This window comes from Cynoglossus semilaevis, chromosome 18 (assembly GCF_000523025.1).
Source record: "Cynoglossus semilaevis isolate Cse_v1.0 chromosome 18, Cse_v1.0, whole genome shotgun sequence".
NCBI classification, from domain to species: Eukaryota; Metazoa; Chordata; class Actinopteri; order Pleuronectiformes; family Cynoglossidae; genus Cynoglossus; species Cynoglossus semilaevis.
In genome coordinates this window covers 10,877,634-10,896,763 of record NC_024324.1, presented here as the reverse complement: position 1 = coordinate 10,896,763, position 19,130 = coordinate 10,877,634, and the positions used below count along the sequence as shown (strand labels likewise).

The 19,130-nt window shown below is 39.7% G+C and overlaps 2 protein-coding genes across 5 annotated transcripts in view; one reads left to right on the top strand and one right to left on the bottom strand.

Moving 5' to 3' along the window:
* Nucleotides 1-8,486, bottom strand: part of pard6gb (par-6 family cell polarity regulator gamma b) — a 28,943-nt gene extending 20,457 nt beyond the window's left edge. The window contains exons 1-2 of the mRNA XM_008331706.3: nt 8,067-8,486; nt 3,134-3,356 (exon numbers count right to left, since the gene is read on the bottom strand). Of these exons, the coding sequence (XP_008329928.1) occupies nt 3,134-3,356; nt 8,067-8,138 (295 nt within the window). The 5' untranslated portion in view covers nt 8,139-8,486. The remainder of the gene's footprint in view (nt 1-3,133; nt 3,357-8,066) is intronic.
* Nucleotides 1-19,130, top strand: part of jarid2b (jumonji and AT-rich interaction domain containing 2b) — a 229,749-nt gene that overhangs the window by 35,049 nt on the left and 175,570 nt on the right. Inside the window, exons 2-3 of one of the 4 annotated variants that reach the window (XM_017041062.2) lie at nt 6,865-7,023; nt 10,101-10,222. The gene's annotated coding sequence lies outside the window, so the exon portion shown is untranslated. Of the gene's footprint in view, nt 1-6,299; nt 7,024-8,545; nt 8,646-9,021; nt 9,091-10,100; nt 10,223-19,130 lie in introns of those variants that run through there. The other 3 variants (XM_025065065.1, XM_017041065.2, XM_017041063.2) reach the window with 3 other exon arrangements.

Here is a 19,130-nt window from a genome sequence, read left to right as displayed (position 1 = left end):
AACCTAAGTAACATCCCTGTGTCACCACACAACTGCTGCACGTGTTCCAGTGATCTGAACAACAATAGTGAAGTCAACCCTGGAGGTGGGTGTCAGGCAGATAAAAGAGACGTGTGTGCACTGATATCTTCTGTTGTTTGACTGCAGCAAAGTGCTCGCGCACACACACAGCTGCACACAAAAGATAGACACACACTGGGTCAGACGTGGAGATTTATCTGGTGAGGATCAGGCTGAGGATTTGTCTTGTGGTGAAGTCAACTATAAAGATCTGAAGGTTTTAAAGCAGCAGAGATAAACACTGCTCTGTGAGAGGACACCTTGATGAACCACTGGACTATTATTTCCTTCCAAACCCTCATGTTTAATAGTAATCAACCTTAGAGACTCCGTGTTGCTCTTGCAGAGGTATTTCTCTGTGTTTATATCCCCAAAACACCCAGGTTTGGAGCTTCTGTTTGCACATTTTGACAACTGCTGTACAGGGCCAAAAATAATTTCATATACAGTGTGCTAGCTTTTGCTGTCCATCAGAAATATTTTCAGAGACTCCAGCAGTGGTTATATAAAAGGGTGAACTCCTGCTAGAATGCTGTTTTATCCTCAGTGCACCATGATAGTTTAATACTTTGTTGTGATGAGGTTTAAAATAAACTTTAGCTGAGCTTCTCAGAGTAAACTTCCCTGTTACATTCCTCCATGGCTTATGTCCATATGAAAAGCAGTTTAGGTTCCACTGGAGGTGCCGGCTATGAGTGAAGAGTGAGTCACGGTTCTTGTGAAGCCCTTTCTTTCCTCTGGGGTGGTCTGACCGACACCGATGATGACCTGTGCTAACAGACTGGTACATGCTGATACATTACAGATGTAGTGGTTTCTCGTACATGTACCACACTGGGCTGAGGAACCATTTCACACACACACACACACACACACACACCTCTTTGTCTGGCAGCTAACAATAGTCCGCAGTGCTCAGGTTCATGATGCTCATTCTATTGCAGCATCAGTCACAACATGGCACATTCCCCTGAACCACATCACCATGTCAGCGCTGTGTTTACACCACAACAGCATTAAATCAGGACTCGTCTTAAGACAGCTTCAAATCTGTCCGTCTGCAGGGATCACAGTAACCCTCAGGTGTTTATCCAGGATTTCTCCTGGGTTGGATAGCATAGTAGAAAGTGAGAAGGAGATAAACGTCCTGACAATCATGCTTGGTAAATATATCGTCGAAGGAGGCGCCATCGGAGTGCTAATGATGTCCAACTAGACGAGACAGAATTCAGGAGAGGATTGTCATGTGCTGTGTTTTCATCATTTTCTATTTATACCTGTGACCAACCAGCACTCATTGATTATAATGTAGTAAAGTTTGTATTACGAGCAGGACCAACTCTGTGGGAGATGCTAAGACCATCAGACTAAAGGTACTGCAATATTGTTCTGTGAAAGAGGAGAGTTGTGTTTTTATTTGCCGACTTTATCCCAATGAGTAAAATGATTGATCACTTAAAAGCTTCTACCTGTAATGACTTTGGTCTGTTTGCCCTACAGTGAAGCCAAGTCAGATTGAAAAATGGAATAATATATAATTTCTGAAATTGCTTTCTTAAAGAAACAGATGTTAGCACAACATTACAGTGTTCCACCAACAATCTTTACACGGCTAGTTTTTTGCTTTAAAGGTTGTTATTCTGCAAATCCTACTTAACTTAACAAAAAGTTATGTTAGCATTTCCTCTTCAGTAACGTGCACACTGTTTATGTCAATTCTAAGACCAACGTTTAGTCGCACATATCACACTGCATACAGGTTTACACAAGCTCCTGTGGAAATTCAAAACTCACTCCTTAGTAGGAATTAGCAACAAGATCATTCACTACACCATAGAAAGCTTTTGTGTCCAAAACACTAGAACACAATTTAAACAATTCCTCTGAGTGTACATGTTCATTACACAACCACGCTAAGAACATTCCACCAAGGATTGTGGGTAGAAAAAGACGTGAATGGTGATAGATTCATTTGTATGCACCACTGGCAGGTTGTCAAGACCCACTCCAGAACTGGGATCAATGTGGCTGTGGGACTTGGTTCCCATTCAGTTTACTGTGGTGTTGTCTTTGGACAAATACACACACACACACGCACACACACACACACACACACAGTCGTGGAGGGAGCTCAGTAAGGAGTCTTTCTTTTCATACAGATCTTTTGTCTCTCTGTAATGTCTGGTATGCCGGGATACAGGCTCTGCTCAATGACCTGATTTCAATGGAGCTGCAGAGGCACCGTCTTGTGTGCAAGTCTGTGTGTGTGTGTGTGTGTGTGTGTGTGTTCATCTGCCTGCAAGCCTTCCTCTGGATGAGACAGAGGACTTATGTCCAGCAGACACAGATAGACTGAGATTGATTCAGCCAATAGGAGGGCAGGAAACACACACACATACACACACAAACCTAGCAAAAAGTAAACAGAAAGGCCTCAGGATCCCAAAGCGGGAAGAGCGACATAATTAGATGAGGAAATATTCTGAGGGGAAATTTGATTCCACTTTGGGACAATAACTGCAGCCTGAGATGCAGTTCATACAACAGATGATTGTTTCACAGGTTAACAAGTTGCAAGATATTCAAACAAGAATCTGTCTTTTGCTTTATTTGAGTAAGTCTCCTTTTTAAGCCAACTCTCCCCCAATCCTTAGAATACCATTTCCCCCTCTGCTCTCTATTTAGCTTTAACTAGCTGCTGCTGGTGTTTGTGGTGGTGGAGGCATTCATTCATGGACAAAAAGCCAAGCTTCACAATGAGAGAGGTCTGCCTCTTTGTGACGATCTGTCCTCATGGGACCACTGTCTTCACAGTTAACGTGCAGAATCCCAAACTGATCGCCTTTTTACCTTTTACCTACTCTGTCCTGTTGCCCTCGATGTAACTATTTTTGGATAAGTACCCAAAAATTAATCTTTGTTGGTATTTGCTTACCCTGAAATGCTTCAAAAGACCCTCACACAGCACATTTTTGGATGTTAGGTTAAGTGCTCAGAATAATGAGCTAAAAATGAAACATTGGTGATTCAGACTGAAGTAATGCTGTCTTTAAAACATCGTTAAACCTCTTACCTTGTCTCTGTATGAAGATCCTAAGTAGCGGGTGAGCCGTCGTCACTGCCTTGCAGAAATTATCGTCATTGTTGATGGGTAGCAGGTCTCCGTGGACGTCAGCATAGCCAATTATCACCTCCATGTTGGCGATGCGGTGAATGTGCAGAATAAGTTTGTAGAACTCCTCAAACTTGCCAGGCTTGGTGCGATTTACTGAGAACCGCCGGAATTCTGCCCCATACTAGAGAAAACCAAGATCAAAGGACAGGGCATGTTAAAAGACACGGTCGCTCTAACAGCCAAACAGGAAGAGGAAACGGAGACATATAACTGTGTGCATTCACTTAAAGCAGTTAACTGGCACCATGAAGTCAGACAGTGGAAATCCTCAGAGCTTTGTTGAAAATGTGGCCTTGACTTCATGTACAATTGTTCCAAAGAAAATAAGTTGTCAGCAAAAATGTAACAAGGTTCACAAATGCAACACCACGAAGCGAACTAATTTGAAGAAACTAAAGTGAACCCAGTAGTAGATAAAAACCAATTCATATACTAAGAGGTACCACAAAGAGTAATGTTCTAAAAAAAACTTTTTTTGGAAAAGTCTTTGCATATTACCCAAATTAGCTAAAAGATAGCCAGAAAAGATAATCAAGGAGCTAAGAAATAGCTAATGGACAAAATTGGCCTTGTAGCACACAGTGCCCTTATCAAAGATACAATGTTTAACTACATTGTCCAGAAAATGACCTAAAATAGCCTTTAAACAATGGAAAAACATTGATAAAAATAGAAAACAATAACTAGAAAGAATAGAGCCGATACAGTTCCTCATAAAAACAACAGAGTATCAGCAGTTCTCTGATGTGGAATATTGTGAAAATCTATGGCTCATCAGCAAATAAGATACTGATTTGAAATCTTTATCAAGGCTGTGTGAGATCATGAAATTCATACTTGATAAGAACAATCAATCATTTTATGTAGGAGGGTTGAACAACAAGATAAATGAGCTGATCAACCTCACCCACACTTTTTAAAAATTTCTCAACACTTTCTCAACAAAATTTCTCAACACTTTAAATTTCCTCCTTAATTTCATCCACTTGTTGACAAGTCTATGCTTGTTGTACGTCAGTGTTGCTGCATATATGAATGACAGCAACAGGCAGCTCCCACTCCCCTCCCACAAGTGCAAAGCCGTCTATAACAATCGTGTCACAGCCTTCCCCGGTGGGGTCAGCAAACCACCAATGAGAGCACAGCTGTGGGTCACGGCGGGGTCATCGTGTGTGTGTGAGTTATAGACATGCAAGGATGTGAAGAGGGGAGATAGGGGTGAGGTACGGCAGAGTCGGAACCCCGGTGGTAATTTGTAGACTGAATGGTGCTGCTTGTTACTGTAATCATCAGCTCACTGCAGAGGAGGAGAGGAGAGAACAGGAAAGGGAAGTGAAGAGGGGAGGAAAGGAGAGGAGAGGAGTAAAGAAGAGAGGAGAGGAGAGGAGGGGAGGGGAGAGGAGAGGAGAGGAGGGGAGAGGAGAGGAGAGGAGGGGAAGTGTGAGGGAGGGTAGTGAGGCAGTAGAAAACTGCTGACAGAGAAACACAAGGGAGAGTAGTGGTATAGTTTGTGGGTGGGGAGAGAAGAAGTGTGGGGGTGAGGAGAGGGGGAAGTACATTAACCAGCTCTGTAATTAGAAGATGACACATGGATTTGAAGAGGGGGCATCTTAGGAGACAGAGGGTCTGCCAGACCCAGTAACTGTACGCTGTGGAGCCACAGACTGGAAGCCTTTCAGAATGCTCAAATAAACCCTGAGTTTCAAGACTTTTTAACCAGTTCAAAGATTTAAATCAGCATTACCCTCCAGGTCAAATGACTCAGCAGAGTACCTGCAATGCATTTGACCTAAAGGTTAAGGAATGTTTAAGCTCTGATCAGTGTAAAGACAAGACAAGACCCAAGTAACCTCACTCTTCATTTATATTAGTGACAGTGAAAGAACGAGAAAAACATTTTTGTCTGTTAAGATATACACTCACTTCTACTTCTTTAAAAAATCTGACATTATGGTTGCTATATGTTTTTAGTTAGTTGAGGGTGAGATCAGTAGAAGCGGCAGCATCCCAGCACCTGATGGGTTGAATTTGACTTCCACATCACAATTATGTTGTTAATGTTATAGTGTTAGTAAAAATGATTTAAGTGGGGGGAAAAAGCGAGACTGTGACATAATTCAGCAGCAGTGACATAAGCCACAGGTTTACCCTCGTTCAAATACTCCTGTGTACACCTGCTGATTTCAGTGTGAAACAGCTGGATCTAAACCTGGTTTTTCACAGTGACATGATTGTAAATCAAAAGCCACATTTGGCACCTGAAGTTGTCCGACAGGTCTGTCTGCACAACAGGAGTTCCTTCACACCTCTAAAATTGAGAGTCGAGCTAGAATTGAGTGTAATAAACATTTGCAAAGGCTTTGTTGAATGTTTTTATTTCTAATATTTTATGGAATATAAATGACTCTACCTCTGGTTTAGAAGTGCACTTTACAGCAGTGGTCCGACTGTTTTCTTACTCACTGATCAGTCTGAACAATCTGTTTTCACCAGCAGAACATGGCCCTCAGGTCCATGCAAGTCTCAACATGGCATGATTAATTACAAGCCTCCGAACTTCTCTCAAACCCTGAAGTACATCCTCACCAGCATGACATCACCCATCCTCCTGGCCTATCAGAGCAGAGTGATGTCAACAGGCTGAAACATGTCGAGAGACACTAAACTCTGACACAGCCAAAGGAAATGGAAGATGACTTGTGTTTGTGTTTCTTCAGTATTGGCTTTGTCCACACAGAAAAGATAATAAATGGAATCAAATGAACAGAGGTTTGAAAAGGAAATGGTGGCCGAGAAGCACAGATAAAACTGTGTTTACGGAGGAAAAACGGAGTATGAGTCGGAACAGGAAATACTTCAAACATTTAATCAGTAATGTTCTTATCAGTTCATTCTGATTTTTTCGAATTATGATTTCAATGCCTTTTGAGACTTGACACCTGAGCCGGACATCACTGATACAAAGGTAGAAGGGAGTGAAGATAAGAACACATCAGCCCAGCCCCCCATTAGTTCTACATACCTCCCCGCCCCCGTCTCTGATTAGAGCTTCACATGAGTGAAACCAGCTCCCGACCGAGGCTCCAGGACAGACGGCCACACACCTCTAGTGTTATCTTTGATAAGGTTATCACCTCCACAGTTTCCCCTGATATAACCTGACGTGGCCCAGTGAGAACCTGGGACACAGCCCACACCAGACTCAAACAACAGGTTTGGGAAAAGCAAACATTACAGCTATTATCATTAATAGGATCAATTTGACAAAGTGTGATTGTTGAAAACAATGACTGAACCAAAATCACACCAGACATCATTATGGGACACAGACGGCACAACCACAACAAATGTATTTCTCTTTTGTTTGCGAGTATTTCAGAAATAATGAACAGAATCAATTTTATAATCTACTTATGGGTGAGTACTGCAAGTTATTTCTGATCTAAAAGCAGAAACCAGTGACGTTATACTGCATATGAAGTCAGCTCTCCAGTGATGATGCAATGAGGCGGTAAATCCTGACTGTACTCAGATCCTGACAAAAAACACTAAAAAGGATTTGGTCAGATTTAGAGAAACGTCTGAGAGTACAAGCCATGTTAATACTTTTTTTTTTGTCTGTCCCACAGCATGTCCAGGTCAGTGTCCCACCTCTGCACTGAAACTGAGCCGTCACCTCTGACCTGAGTGAATCAGCTCTTGCAAATCTCAACTTGTCATGTCTTGTGTGACTCAGAAGCCCGTCCTTTCACACATGTGCAGGCACACACTTGTGTGGAAAAGACCAGGTGACTAAAGCAGTTTTAGATTGGATCTAGATTTAAAAAAAGAAAACAAGTTAAAGAGTCCAACCAGAGGCTTCTGGTTAAATTATAAATAGTTCCAGTAAGTATTTTGTGGTTAGGATTTTACACAGTGTGCATTTATCCATCATGATTTAATCTTTACACAATGCCAATAGACAAATATGCACAAGACTATGAAAAGAAACCTTTCCTGGATTAGAGACAATTCAAAGGCTTAACATTAAGATACAGATATACACATACATGGTCCATATGGGTGATTGAATGCCTTGAACAGGCTTCATAGTTGATGTTTACAAGACTGGAGAAGAGTTTTTTTATTTTCAAGGAAGCACATCTTTCTGTTTATATTTTACCTGATCAACAAAAGGTTCATGCATGTTGACTATTTAAATACAGTCACGAGTAACGAATAATTGATAAATACCAAATATTAGCTCTTCTTTAAATGATAAATGGTTCTTTAAATAATTTGATAGAATAAATAATTTTGTAATATTTATTCTACTGTCCTACACAAGCAACAAACTCAAAGAAATATCAAATAGATTTTCAATTTATGTACTCATCGATGATTCTTCGATTATACTAATTGTACTAAGTGATATTGGCAAGTGATTTATTTGCATGTCAAGTTTTCTTACACGAAAATCAAGTTTAGTTTGAGAGGTGAATGCCGTATTTTCAAATAAATCGATTTAAATAATTGATAGATAAAAGTAAAATTCACTGCTCAGCAGCTCAGTGACAGGGAGGGGGGTTAGTGTTGTCATCATTTGGTCTGAAGAAGAAAATCTGTACAATTTATATAGGAAAAACAGGCAATAAGAGTTGCGTTTAAGTGCTGGTTCTGGAGTCGGAAAATAGATTTATAACATCAACAGTTCTAAGAAAGTAACTGTACCCTAGTTTACAGACAGTTTGTTCGAGCAACTCCAGCTCCGACCATGTGAACTCCGATTTTCTCCCTAAATCTTTACACATGCACGCAGAGAAGAAGAAAAAAACCCCGCTTGCACACTCACCTTGCTTTTCACTTCCACAGCGTTGCAGTCTGCATTCCGCAAAGGCTGTGATTTATTAAAGCTGCGGTTCATTTTTTTGTCTTATTGAGTTTGCAGCGGATTTTGTTTTGTAGAAAAAGACAAAAAAAGAGAAAAAAAATCAGCCGCCTTCACCCCCAGACAGAGAGAAGAGGCTCTCCTCCGCTCTGCTCCAGTCTCGGATTTTCTGTGGTGAAATATATCCGTCTGCTCCGCTACTTCTGTAAGAGTTGCTGTTGTTTTTACAGTAACATCCGCCTCCTTTTGTTGGTTATTTCTATAATAATGATCCACAGCACACGAGCAGAAACCTAACGGAGAGTGTAAGGAGGCGAACCCGTCGCCCCGTTCACTTTAGAAGAGTGAGTTAAGTTTTGAAGTGACATCAGCCCTTCTAAAAAATGGGATGGGGCGTTTACGTTACACTCGTAATCCACATAACTTATTTACTCATTACTAACGGAAGCTGTCGCTTTGATCTTTTCGTTGGGCAAACGTTTATTAATTTATGAATATATTTTTGTTAATTTCGTTGACATTTGGCTGCTTTAGACCTAACTCGTGAGTTATCTTTTACCAATTTCTCTTTCTAATGTTGTCCTAACATTTTTTCTGTGAATTTAATATCAATTACCGGGCTTTTGTTAAGAAACCATTTCAATTACATTTTGGCTAATATTGAATTTATTAAAGTCACCGAGTATGTCTTTGGACTTGTCAATTTGCTTACTTTAAGCAATGTCTTAATGAAGAAATGGGTACAGTCGACGAAAATTGTACGTTTTTTACTTTTACTTTTAATTTTGCTTTGCAATTTCAAAATACGGATTTTAGCATTTTGAAGTAGCTAGCTTAGCCGCATATATCTTTTTGTGGGTATTTGAGGTCATTTACAGGTTTTTAGTAGTTCTGGGTTCACCTTAATCTTTCGTATTGCAAACGTTTATTAATTTATAAATATATTTTTGTTAGTTTCGTTGACATTTGGCTGCTTTAGACCTAACTCGTAAGTTATCTTTTACCAATTTCTCTTACTAATGTTGTCCTATCTTTTTTTCTGTGAATTTAATATCAATTACGGGGCTTTTGTAAAGAAACCATTTCAATTACATTTTGGCTAATATTGAATTTATTAAAGTCACCGAGTCTGTCTTTGGACTTGTCAATTTGCTTACTTTAAGCAATGTCATTATGAAGAAATAAGTACAGTCGACGGAAATTGTACGTTTTTTGACTTTTAATTTTGCTTTGCAATTTCAAAATACGGATTTTAGCATTGTGAAGTAGCTAGCTTAGCCGCATGTATCTTTTTGTGGGTATTTGAGATCATTTACAGGTTTTTAGTTCTGGGTCCACCTTAATCTTTCGTATTGCAAACGTTTATTAATTTATAAATATACTTCTTATAAATTAATAAACGTAAGTTATCGTAAGTTATATTTTACCAATTTCTCTTACTAATGTTGTCCTATCTTTTTTTCTGTGAATTTAATATCAATTACGGGGCTTTTGTAAAGAAACCATTTCAATTACATTTTGGCTAATATTTAATTTATTAAAGTCACCGAGTCTGTGTTTGAACATGTCAGTTTGCTTACTTCAAGCAATGTCTTTATGAAGAAATAGGTACAGTCGACGGAAATTGTACGTTTTTTGACTTTTAATTTTGCTTTGCAGTTTCAAAATACGGATTTTAGCTAGCTAGCTTAGCCGCATGTATCTTTTTTGTGGGTATTTGAGGTTATTTACAGGTTTTAAGTTGTTCTGGGTTCATCTTAATTAATTTGAGCTAAACCTTAACTATATGATTTTGTTTTTTAGTATTATTGTATTAATGGCCAGAATAACTTTTGGTTGTGTTAATTTCGCTATGTAGCAATGTTAACTGGAGTTTCTGACTTAACCATCAATTGCCTTGTCTTTTTGCCTTGATTAGTTCCCTCCGAAATGTGTTTATTTTTGTATTTATGGTAATTGTAAGTGCCCTACATTTACTCGGTGGTATGTTATTCCCAGTAGTACGTGAAGGCAACACCACGCACACTGGTCCTCCGGGGCGCCAGAGGACGCATGTCTGGAGACAACTAGCAACAGGTCAACTGAATGTTCTACATGGACCCCCAAACATTGGACTTCATGTAAGTCAGTTTTTAAAAATACGTTTTTGACTACGTTTTTAGATTTCTTAAAATAGATTATTGGTTCATTTGTCTGTGTTTTGGATATGTCTATTTTTATTTTTAAAAATGTTAAAAACATATTACATATGTATACAGTATATACATACATATATATGTAACATTTATATAGACATATAGTATGTATATATATACTGTTAAAATGAAATTGCACATATATTATACACCTATATGTGTACATATTTATCACAGTATCTGTTACATGGTGCACCTGCCCACCTCTCATGATGACCTGACGTTTACATGTTCATGATGCAGTGTTGATTTATCTGACGCCTGCTAATGTTTCCCATTACCTCACGGTTCAGACGGTAACCTACACCACATCATGAGAAACTTTATAGAACTGAGTGATGGGTTCTCCTGTCTGCTCTCCTGCTTTACTACATTCCGGGGGCCACAGAAACTAGTCTGTAGAACAGCTGTCCCCACACATGCTGCAGATATTGGTTGTTTACTCACTGCCGGAATGTGGTGACTGAATACAAACCCACAAGGTAAACAAATAAAAGTCACTGTGCCAGTCTGCTAACTCGTTTTCAGTGGCAGTTCTCAGGTTTTTGGCTTTTTTTCTTGTGATGACAACAGAGCAAATATGCATAAATGTTGCATAATGGGCTACAAACAATGTAGTTTATCAGGTACTAAGGTTCAATATCATGCTTGTTTGACACCCTCACTTTTCTTCTTCTACGTCTTATTCTTTTTTCTTCTTTTCTCCTATGTTTTCCATATTTGTCTTCTTTCTCTACTTTTTTACTTTTTTCATCTTCTTTTTCTATTCCTTGTACTTGTAGTTTAGAATTACTCCTTTAGAATTACTGTGAATCAAACAAATATCTTAAAAAATACACCATACGTGGCCAAGAAAATTAAATTACGTTGTCAGCCAAAAGCTTATAAAAGCAAATAAGAAAAAGTAAGGAATGTTTATTTTGCTGGACGTCTCGTCTACTGGTATGGTTCCAATTATGACCAGCAGAGGTCAGCAAATACCCACGAAAGTTAAGTCAGGTCACTATCACAATGAAGAGAATTTCGTCAGACAATGCTGACATGATAATTACCAACTAGTTTGTAAATAGTATTTGAAGTAAAACACGGTATGCTTTTTTTCCTTTTTTTTCTTAAAACTGAGATATAGCTGTATCTGGTCTTTTTTGACTAACTAAGACCTGGACTCTTGAAAAAATCACTGGAGAATTTTCTTTGTTAATTCAATGTGGCATTTGTGAGTGTTGCTGTTTGCTCAGCGATAGCTCAGTCCTACATGTACAGTGACTGCAAGAACAAAAACTAAATACAGTATACTTAGTAGTTTAATTTAATCCTATTGGTGACCAGTTTCCCTGTAGGTATTTGGGTTAAGTGGGGGGGAATCCACAGCATGGGGAGTTGAGAGACAGATGAAGAAAGAATGGAATGATGGAGTTCATTATCAAAGGAAGTTTAAAATGAGGGCTGGACTGAGTCTATAGACCAGAACTTTCTCTGGGAAAATGTTGTGGGAATGAGGTATATGTACGGCTGATGGTCATGTTATACTCACAGCTCATGGTTTGAATGCAGTGGCGTATGACGAGCTTCAGGTGGGCCTCTGTGGTGGTAATAGGAGAGGATTACAGTAAGATGAAGAGAGACGTCCATCCTCAGTGCAGAGACAGAGTCAACATCAGGAGTTGGTTACAGAGCAGGAGTCAGATGACAGCAGTGCCAGCCTAGAGTTGGTCAGACCAACAGAGACGGCCCTGATTTAACCCGCTGCTCTGTTCTGCTTCGCTCACTCTCTGATTAAAGAGAACACACACATGTGCATGTTGTGGTTGTGCTTGAACATTAGCAGCCATTCTTTCGGTGGACCACACCGAGTCCCAGCTCGCTATCATCTCCTCAGCCGTGCCCTCCGAGTCTGAGTCTGACACAGAGCAAGTTGCCAAACAAAAAAAAAAAAATTCTCTCTGTCTCCATCACTGTGCTCCGTCTCTCCTGCTGTTTCACCCTCAGAGTGCATATCGTACAGAGGTCTGTGTGTCAGACAGAGAGAGCAAAGGAGGAGGAAGGCATTGCTGCGGGAGGATGGCAAGAGTCTTTGGAGGAGGCGGTTTGAGAGGCAGCGAAATGAACACATGGAGTGTTGTTGGCAGAAGCTTTCAAGAAGGCTGTCACCTCTTACGGGGGCGACTTGATAAGTAGCGCTGGCCGCACATCTGCTGCCATTGGACGGAAAAGAACTGGCTTCTGCAAATCAGAAGCCAGTGACAAGTACTTTGTAGTAAAACAGAGCGACAGAGAAGTGCTGCATCAAATCACAGGCAGCGTCAATTTATTTTTACACTTATATACTTTTATTCTATGCTGAGGACATTCTTATATTAAACTCTTGCATCTGGGCTCCGTGACTGTGCTCTACGAGGACCAGGTTGAACTGGTATAAGCATTAGCGAGGACCAGGTTGAACTGGTATAAGCAGGTATAAGCATATATAAGCATGGTATAAGCATAAGTAAGGCATCCTAATGATGCCTTACTGGGATGATGGTCATAATCAATGAGGCCCATCCTCCAAGACCCATTGCAGAGGTCTCAGTTGTTAAAAATACTGTACATGGAAATTGTGGATACACAGATACCAATACTGGTGTCAGTATTCGGCTCAGTTTTGAGACTTTTTGTTTGTAGTACTGGTATCAAGGCAATCGTTTGTAAAATAAATGGTAAATCGGGAAAACCCTAGTGGAAATCCCTCTGGAGATGTCTGTGGAAGTTATGAAGGAGAGAAAGGTCAGAGCATCATTGCTGACGTTGCCCTTTGGATTTGATTCTTAAGAATTGGACACCTTGTTTTAATTATTGCTGTCTCAGAACTTTGTAATGTATGTCATACTGACATGACATATCCACCTCTCTAGATTTAGTTATCCTAAACCAAAATATTAGATAAGACAAAATATTACTAAGATTAACTCTTAGCATTGCTGCTGGGCCTGAACCAAAGAGAAACTGGCATTTCTAACATTTTTTTGGGAGAAAAGTGTTGTGGACTCATCAGCTTGAGAGTTCTAATAGGTAATATGTTACCTATTAGGGAGGACCTGCAGCTGCTCTGGAGTCCGTCACAGTTTTGGGACTCGGTAAAATCTGATGAAGACTGACGTCCTTACACCAAAAATTAAAATTCACAGCAGCCGGCTTGATTTACCAACAGCTTTATCAGTTGACAGACAGACACCTTCATCATCCTGCAAAAGACTCGTCCCCCTCTTCCTGTGCAGCGACGCTGAGCAGTGGGCTTCATTTCTTCTCCCTCCTGTATGAAAACATCAGCCATCTGGTCCAGGGGTGAGAGGTTAAATCTTGGGCTGGTAATGAGGATGGCGTCGCCAGGGGGATGTAGGAGGGTGTGTGTGTGTGTGCATGTCTTTGTGTGAGTGTGTGTTTTTGCTTCCTGAGTGAGCATTAAACATTAACGAGTGAGCTCTGTGTGTCTGCAGAGAGGAGAGCAGAGGGAGGGAGATGGTGCATGGACAAAGTCAGGTTAAAAACAAGTCTCTGAACGTTCACTACATCCAACCTCAACACCTGATACATGAGTTTACACTCAGATGGATTTCCTGTAAAAACACTTCTCTTTTCAGTCCCGCTCTTCTCAAAAATCACTTCCTCTTCTTTATTGACCGAAACGTTCAGTTCATCAATAGTTCAGGTCGATGAGAAGGAGAAGGAAAAGACACAGAGGCTGCTGCACTGAGGCAGGAAACATATTAACTTCTTAACTAAGGCTAATAGCATTTTTCCTGTCCTTTGGCTAACTGTTAGATCATTTTTATGGGCTAGCTTTAATAGCGTGTGATCTTAAAACACTTCTTGCTTGTTCAGGTTTATGTTGTACATTTGTTGAGACTGTCTTCTCCTCAGATGAAGTCTGTTTAAAGTTTGAGTTAACTATTGTAAGTTTACCTAAAAGTGAACATTTAACCAAAGTGTTTTGACTCAGTTTTTTAAAACAGTTTAAAGCTAAACTTTACTAACCAACCTCAGTACTAAATGGATTTTTTTTTCTCTTTTTTTTTCGTAGGCTAACTTTTAATGCTTATGTCTTGTATGTTTGATGAATGCATTATAATGAGTTCTACTGCTCACTGTAGCTATTGTCTTAGTGAACTTATAAGGCCATGTCATGCACATTTTAGAGGGGAATGTGGGGAGGGTTTTGTGCTGTGAGGCATGATGTGGGCGTGAGAGTGTGAATATTCACATCCACCCAGACTATTACATCCAAAGCATCTTGTCAGTTTTTTCCAGCATGACTAAAGTATTAATAATCGTGTATGTTCTGCACCACTGTAAAATGTAATGGTGATAGGAACTGGTCTCATTTGGCCTCTGCACCACTGCAGCCTAATTGGGTGGAAACCACAAAGGTCCAGCAGTGGATCTCAGCAAAACAGTCAAGTACAGTGAGCTCACCGCTGAGACGACTTATGCCTACTTCCCTTTTCTGTTCTTCAGAGACCACTACTGTATGTCTCTCTCTCTCTCTCTTTCTCTCTGTGTTGTTGTTGCAGTTGCCATGGAGATATAAAAGATGTTGGGAATAATGGAATACCCTTGTTCCTTGGAGCTAAAGCCACTCCACCAGTAACCTTTAGGTGTGATGTGCTAGTCTCCGTCCCTGACCACAGAACAGTTTAATCACAAGATATGTACAACAGAGGCTCCCTCCCTACATTAGCTGTGTTAGAACAAACAGTGATTCATATGGTGTGAGGACAGAGGACCTTGTGGGTAATGCATGCAAGGTGATGAGGCAAAAATTCTTGTTTATAATGTTGTTGGTTGGAATGGTCTGGAAGAAGAATGGAAAACAAAGTAAAACAAATGGCACACACTGGTAATGACTGAGTAAAAGCACTGCTGAATTATTTTTGCCTTTTCTCGTTTTGGTTTTTGATAACATTGGGCTGCCTCAGTTGTATTGTTTGGCTAGTTATGAGAACCCCCTATTCTTTCACATTTTGTTAGACTTATTTGTGGGGTCAGGTACTGTTATTTGACTATTGTTATTTTTATTGTTGCAAGTTTTTGTACTTCTGCTCTTTCTTTGTCTTCAGGTCAGCGCTAAATATCAGCTATGCTTTGATTTTGTGTTGTTGTTGTTTTTAAAACCTTTTTTATGCCAATAGTGCCTTGTGGGTAATTTTCAAGCAAATCTGATCTTTATTTTAACTTCTGCTTCAGGTGCTATTAGTTAAGCAAAAATATTTAACCACTAACTTTAAGTGAATAATATATATATATATATATATATATGTATGGATGTCTTAAGTGTATTTTTTACTCTCTTTCAAACTGTTTATATAACTTAAAACTTTGTCAAGCTAATTCTCAGTTAATGACCTCTTAAATAACTTGCAGTTGTTTTTTTTCTTCCTTTTACCTGTGATTTTTGTCAGTTAACCAAACATCACATCAACATTCTAACAAAGCTGAAACTATTGCTGCCTCACGGACTCTAGGGGGAGCTGTTTGTTATGACCAAACTGCAAAACGTTGTTTGAACTGATAACAAAGGCCCCTCCTCGAGTGTGGCAGCACAATAACTTTTGCCATTCTCCATTTGATTTTTTCAGTGTTAAAAAGTGAAATTTTTTTTCACTTATTTTCAGTGCACTGATGTTCTCCAGTCTACTCTGTATCTCAAAGATGACAGAAAATACTAAAAAAAATACAAAGAAATAAAAAAACATACAATAGTGTCAGCAGTCGCATGCTGCAGCAAGGCATTTTGTTTTACAGTATTTAAAATAGACCACTCATAAATGCATTTTAATTGAATACCTGTCTGCTCTGCATGGTTGATCAGCTCCTCCTGTCACCTCCCAGCTCAGACACAGACACAGTGTCTGCTTCTTTCTTCCTCCCATCACTGACAAGTGTCAATGTGAGCAGAGTGCTTCTAGTACGCGGCCCACACAGTGGTCTGATTGAAAGAAAACAACAATAACTCACCTCAGGCCCAGAGGCCTTGAGATAAATATAAGGGTAGTAAAACCAGAGAAGTACTTCTTTTTATTACACAGACACACACACTCTCACCTATTTCTAATTTTGGCTTCTATGGCTGCAGCCTTCAACAGAGGGTCCTTGCAGGTCCATGGATGGTTGTGATATTTTTAATGGACTAGACAGATATATATAATTGTTTTCTTTAATCAGAGATGTTTTCGTAGTCCTGAATATTGAGATTAATACAATATGTAGCAATATATATGTATAATAAATATATATATATAATATATATATATATACGGTACATATATATATACACATATATATATATATATGTAGTGTCCCTGCCTTATGTGCCTAATGTCCCCATCCACTATAGTACTATGTAAATAGACATGTTTGATATAAATGTGTGTGCGCAGTAGAGCGACGTGTATACACACTATGTCATCCCTGTAAAGCCTCATCACATACGTCATGTCCTCCTCCACACTTCCTCTAACTGCCCTGTGGTCATTTTCATCCATCACCCCATCAGGCTCAAGTTTCAAGGTTACTCCCTGCCTGACACACAGTAACACACACACACAATCACACACACCTGCCAACAAAGGGAGGACACTGCAGAGGAAAGGATGAATAAAATAGAAGGAATGAAAAATATACACCCAAACAAGTTGACGCTCCTATACTTTACTGCTTTACTGCCTCCCTGTCTTCATAATCAATAGAAACGTATGAGAAATAGCCAAAGGTTTGCTGAAAATGTAGCCAGGATCACCAGAGGATTTTGAAACAAATAATTCATGTGAAGACCACATGGTGGCGGTTGGTTTTATAGGTATTTCTTGCCAACTGTAATCCAAGCTGACGTTAAGTTTTTTTAATCTACCTCTTTGTCTCTTTGTTGACATTCTTTGAGAGTCTATCGCTATTTTTGGCCAACATTTCTCTTTCTTTCTGACACTTACTTCAACACCAGTTCTTTGACACCCTTGAACTACTCTTGTTTTTCTTCTCTCATTTAATAACATTACTATTTTTGAGTATAATAGGGAATCACAGCTCCTGCTCCCAGCCCTTTAGAAGCCAATTACTCTCATCTTGGTAGATTGCTATAACTTGTTATGATTTGGACAGGATGTAAGTGAGAACACTTCCCTGCAGGGGAAACTGTGCTCATGCACAAAATGAAAGCAGACTTTGGTACTTGTTAAAAAGTTTGTGCTTGATTAAAACTTAACTTCACTGCAGGGAATTCTTCCTTCCCCCTACCTGAACATTGATTAATGTTCCACCGTGGTGCTGTTCAGTCTCTTTCACTTAAGGAACAGAAAAGGAGATTTGTTACATGGGAGGTTAAAGGATTTACAGCTCCATCATTTATGGCCTTTCATTATTAATCTCTCAGTTCTGCCACACCAACAATTTGGTCATAAATGACTTTGTTGGTGACCTGAATTCTTGGTGTCACATTAGTAAAACATGTCATTTGGCTTTAAAACAAAGAAATAAACAATTAGATTGTTGGTCTCCATCTCTCACTCTCTCACTGTGACTTGATGCCATTAATAGATTTATTTTGCATTGGGTTCAATTGTTTTTCAAATTTATTGTAAAAATCTTCAAGTGCTTTACTTGTTTATCTAAGAATGAGGGGGAAAAATAGTTTCAGCTGTTTGCACTGCTGTATCATACAGTATTTATATGAAACCAAAAGCAGCAGCCACCCCTTGGCTTATTTCAGTTCCAGCCGCCTGACTTAAATGTACAGTTTCCACGTTTTAAAGATTTTATTAAGAAATAAAAGAAAACCGAATCTAGTACATGCTCAAGCATGTGTCTAAATGGGTAACCCCGTGTTACTTTTACCTGAGACGGTGTGAAAGCCAAGTCTGACATGTTTACTGTGTGTTCCTGGCATGTCGAGGAGTCGAGACTGAGTAGGAGTGAGGAGTAAAGCGTGGGAGAAACAAGTGCACAGGAAGGAGAAGTGCTGCGTTGAGGCTGTGATTGTGCATCACTGTGTGTGTTTGTGTGTGTGCAAGTTGTTTTCTAACCCCTGAAATGTTAAATAGAAAAAGGAGAAGAGGAAAAAATATTCAGAGTTAAATGAGCTGTAGACGACAAGGTATTAAAAGTTAACGTCAAATACTGATTTGATTAAAATTCTGTGAATTCATTATTGAAAAAAATATTTTCTCAAATTCCAGGTGTGAAAAAATTGTGTTTGACTTGTAGTCAGAAGCTCATAGCCACTTTTCGGAAAAAAAGGTCACACTTCTTAGAAGATCAAATACTGCAGTGTGCACTTTTACTTTTACTGATTAGCTCCACCCAGATGCATAGATGACTCTTACACCATATCGTCCCCCCATCACCCGAGCCACAGGTTGGCCATGCCTGCTATAGTATTTACCTCCCCCTCAGGGTAGCTATACCTGTTTCTAACACCCATAGACACACACATACACACAACATGTAAAAGACAGGCTACAGAGTGTGAAACCAAACATGATGCAGACCAGACCCCACCTCTCTCTAAACCACATGCACACACTCACGCAGAGACACACTCTGTGACTACAGCGTTACGAGGTGTCGCTGGTCGAAGACAGACGAAGCGGGTCTGTTTAGGATTAGCTCAGGCCAAACCCTATAGCCCCGTCTCAGCCTCGCCGTCTCTCTGTCTTTTCTGTGCCACACCTGTTCCTCTACCCATTTGTACAGGAGCCTTCACAACATTTAGCTATTACATTTCCTTTGAAGCCCCAAATTGTATTCCATGTGTGAATATTTCTTGGCAGCTGATCTGCAGCAGGACTTCAAAGCTTTGGGG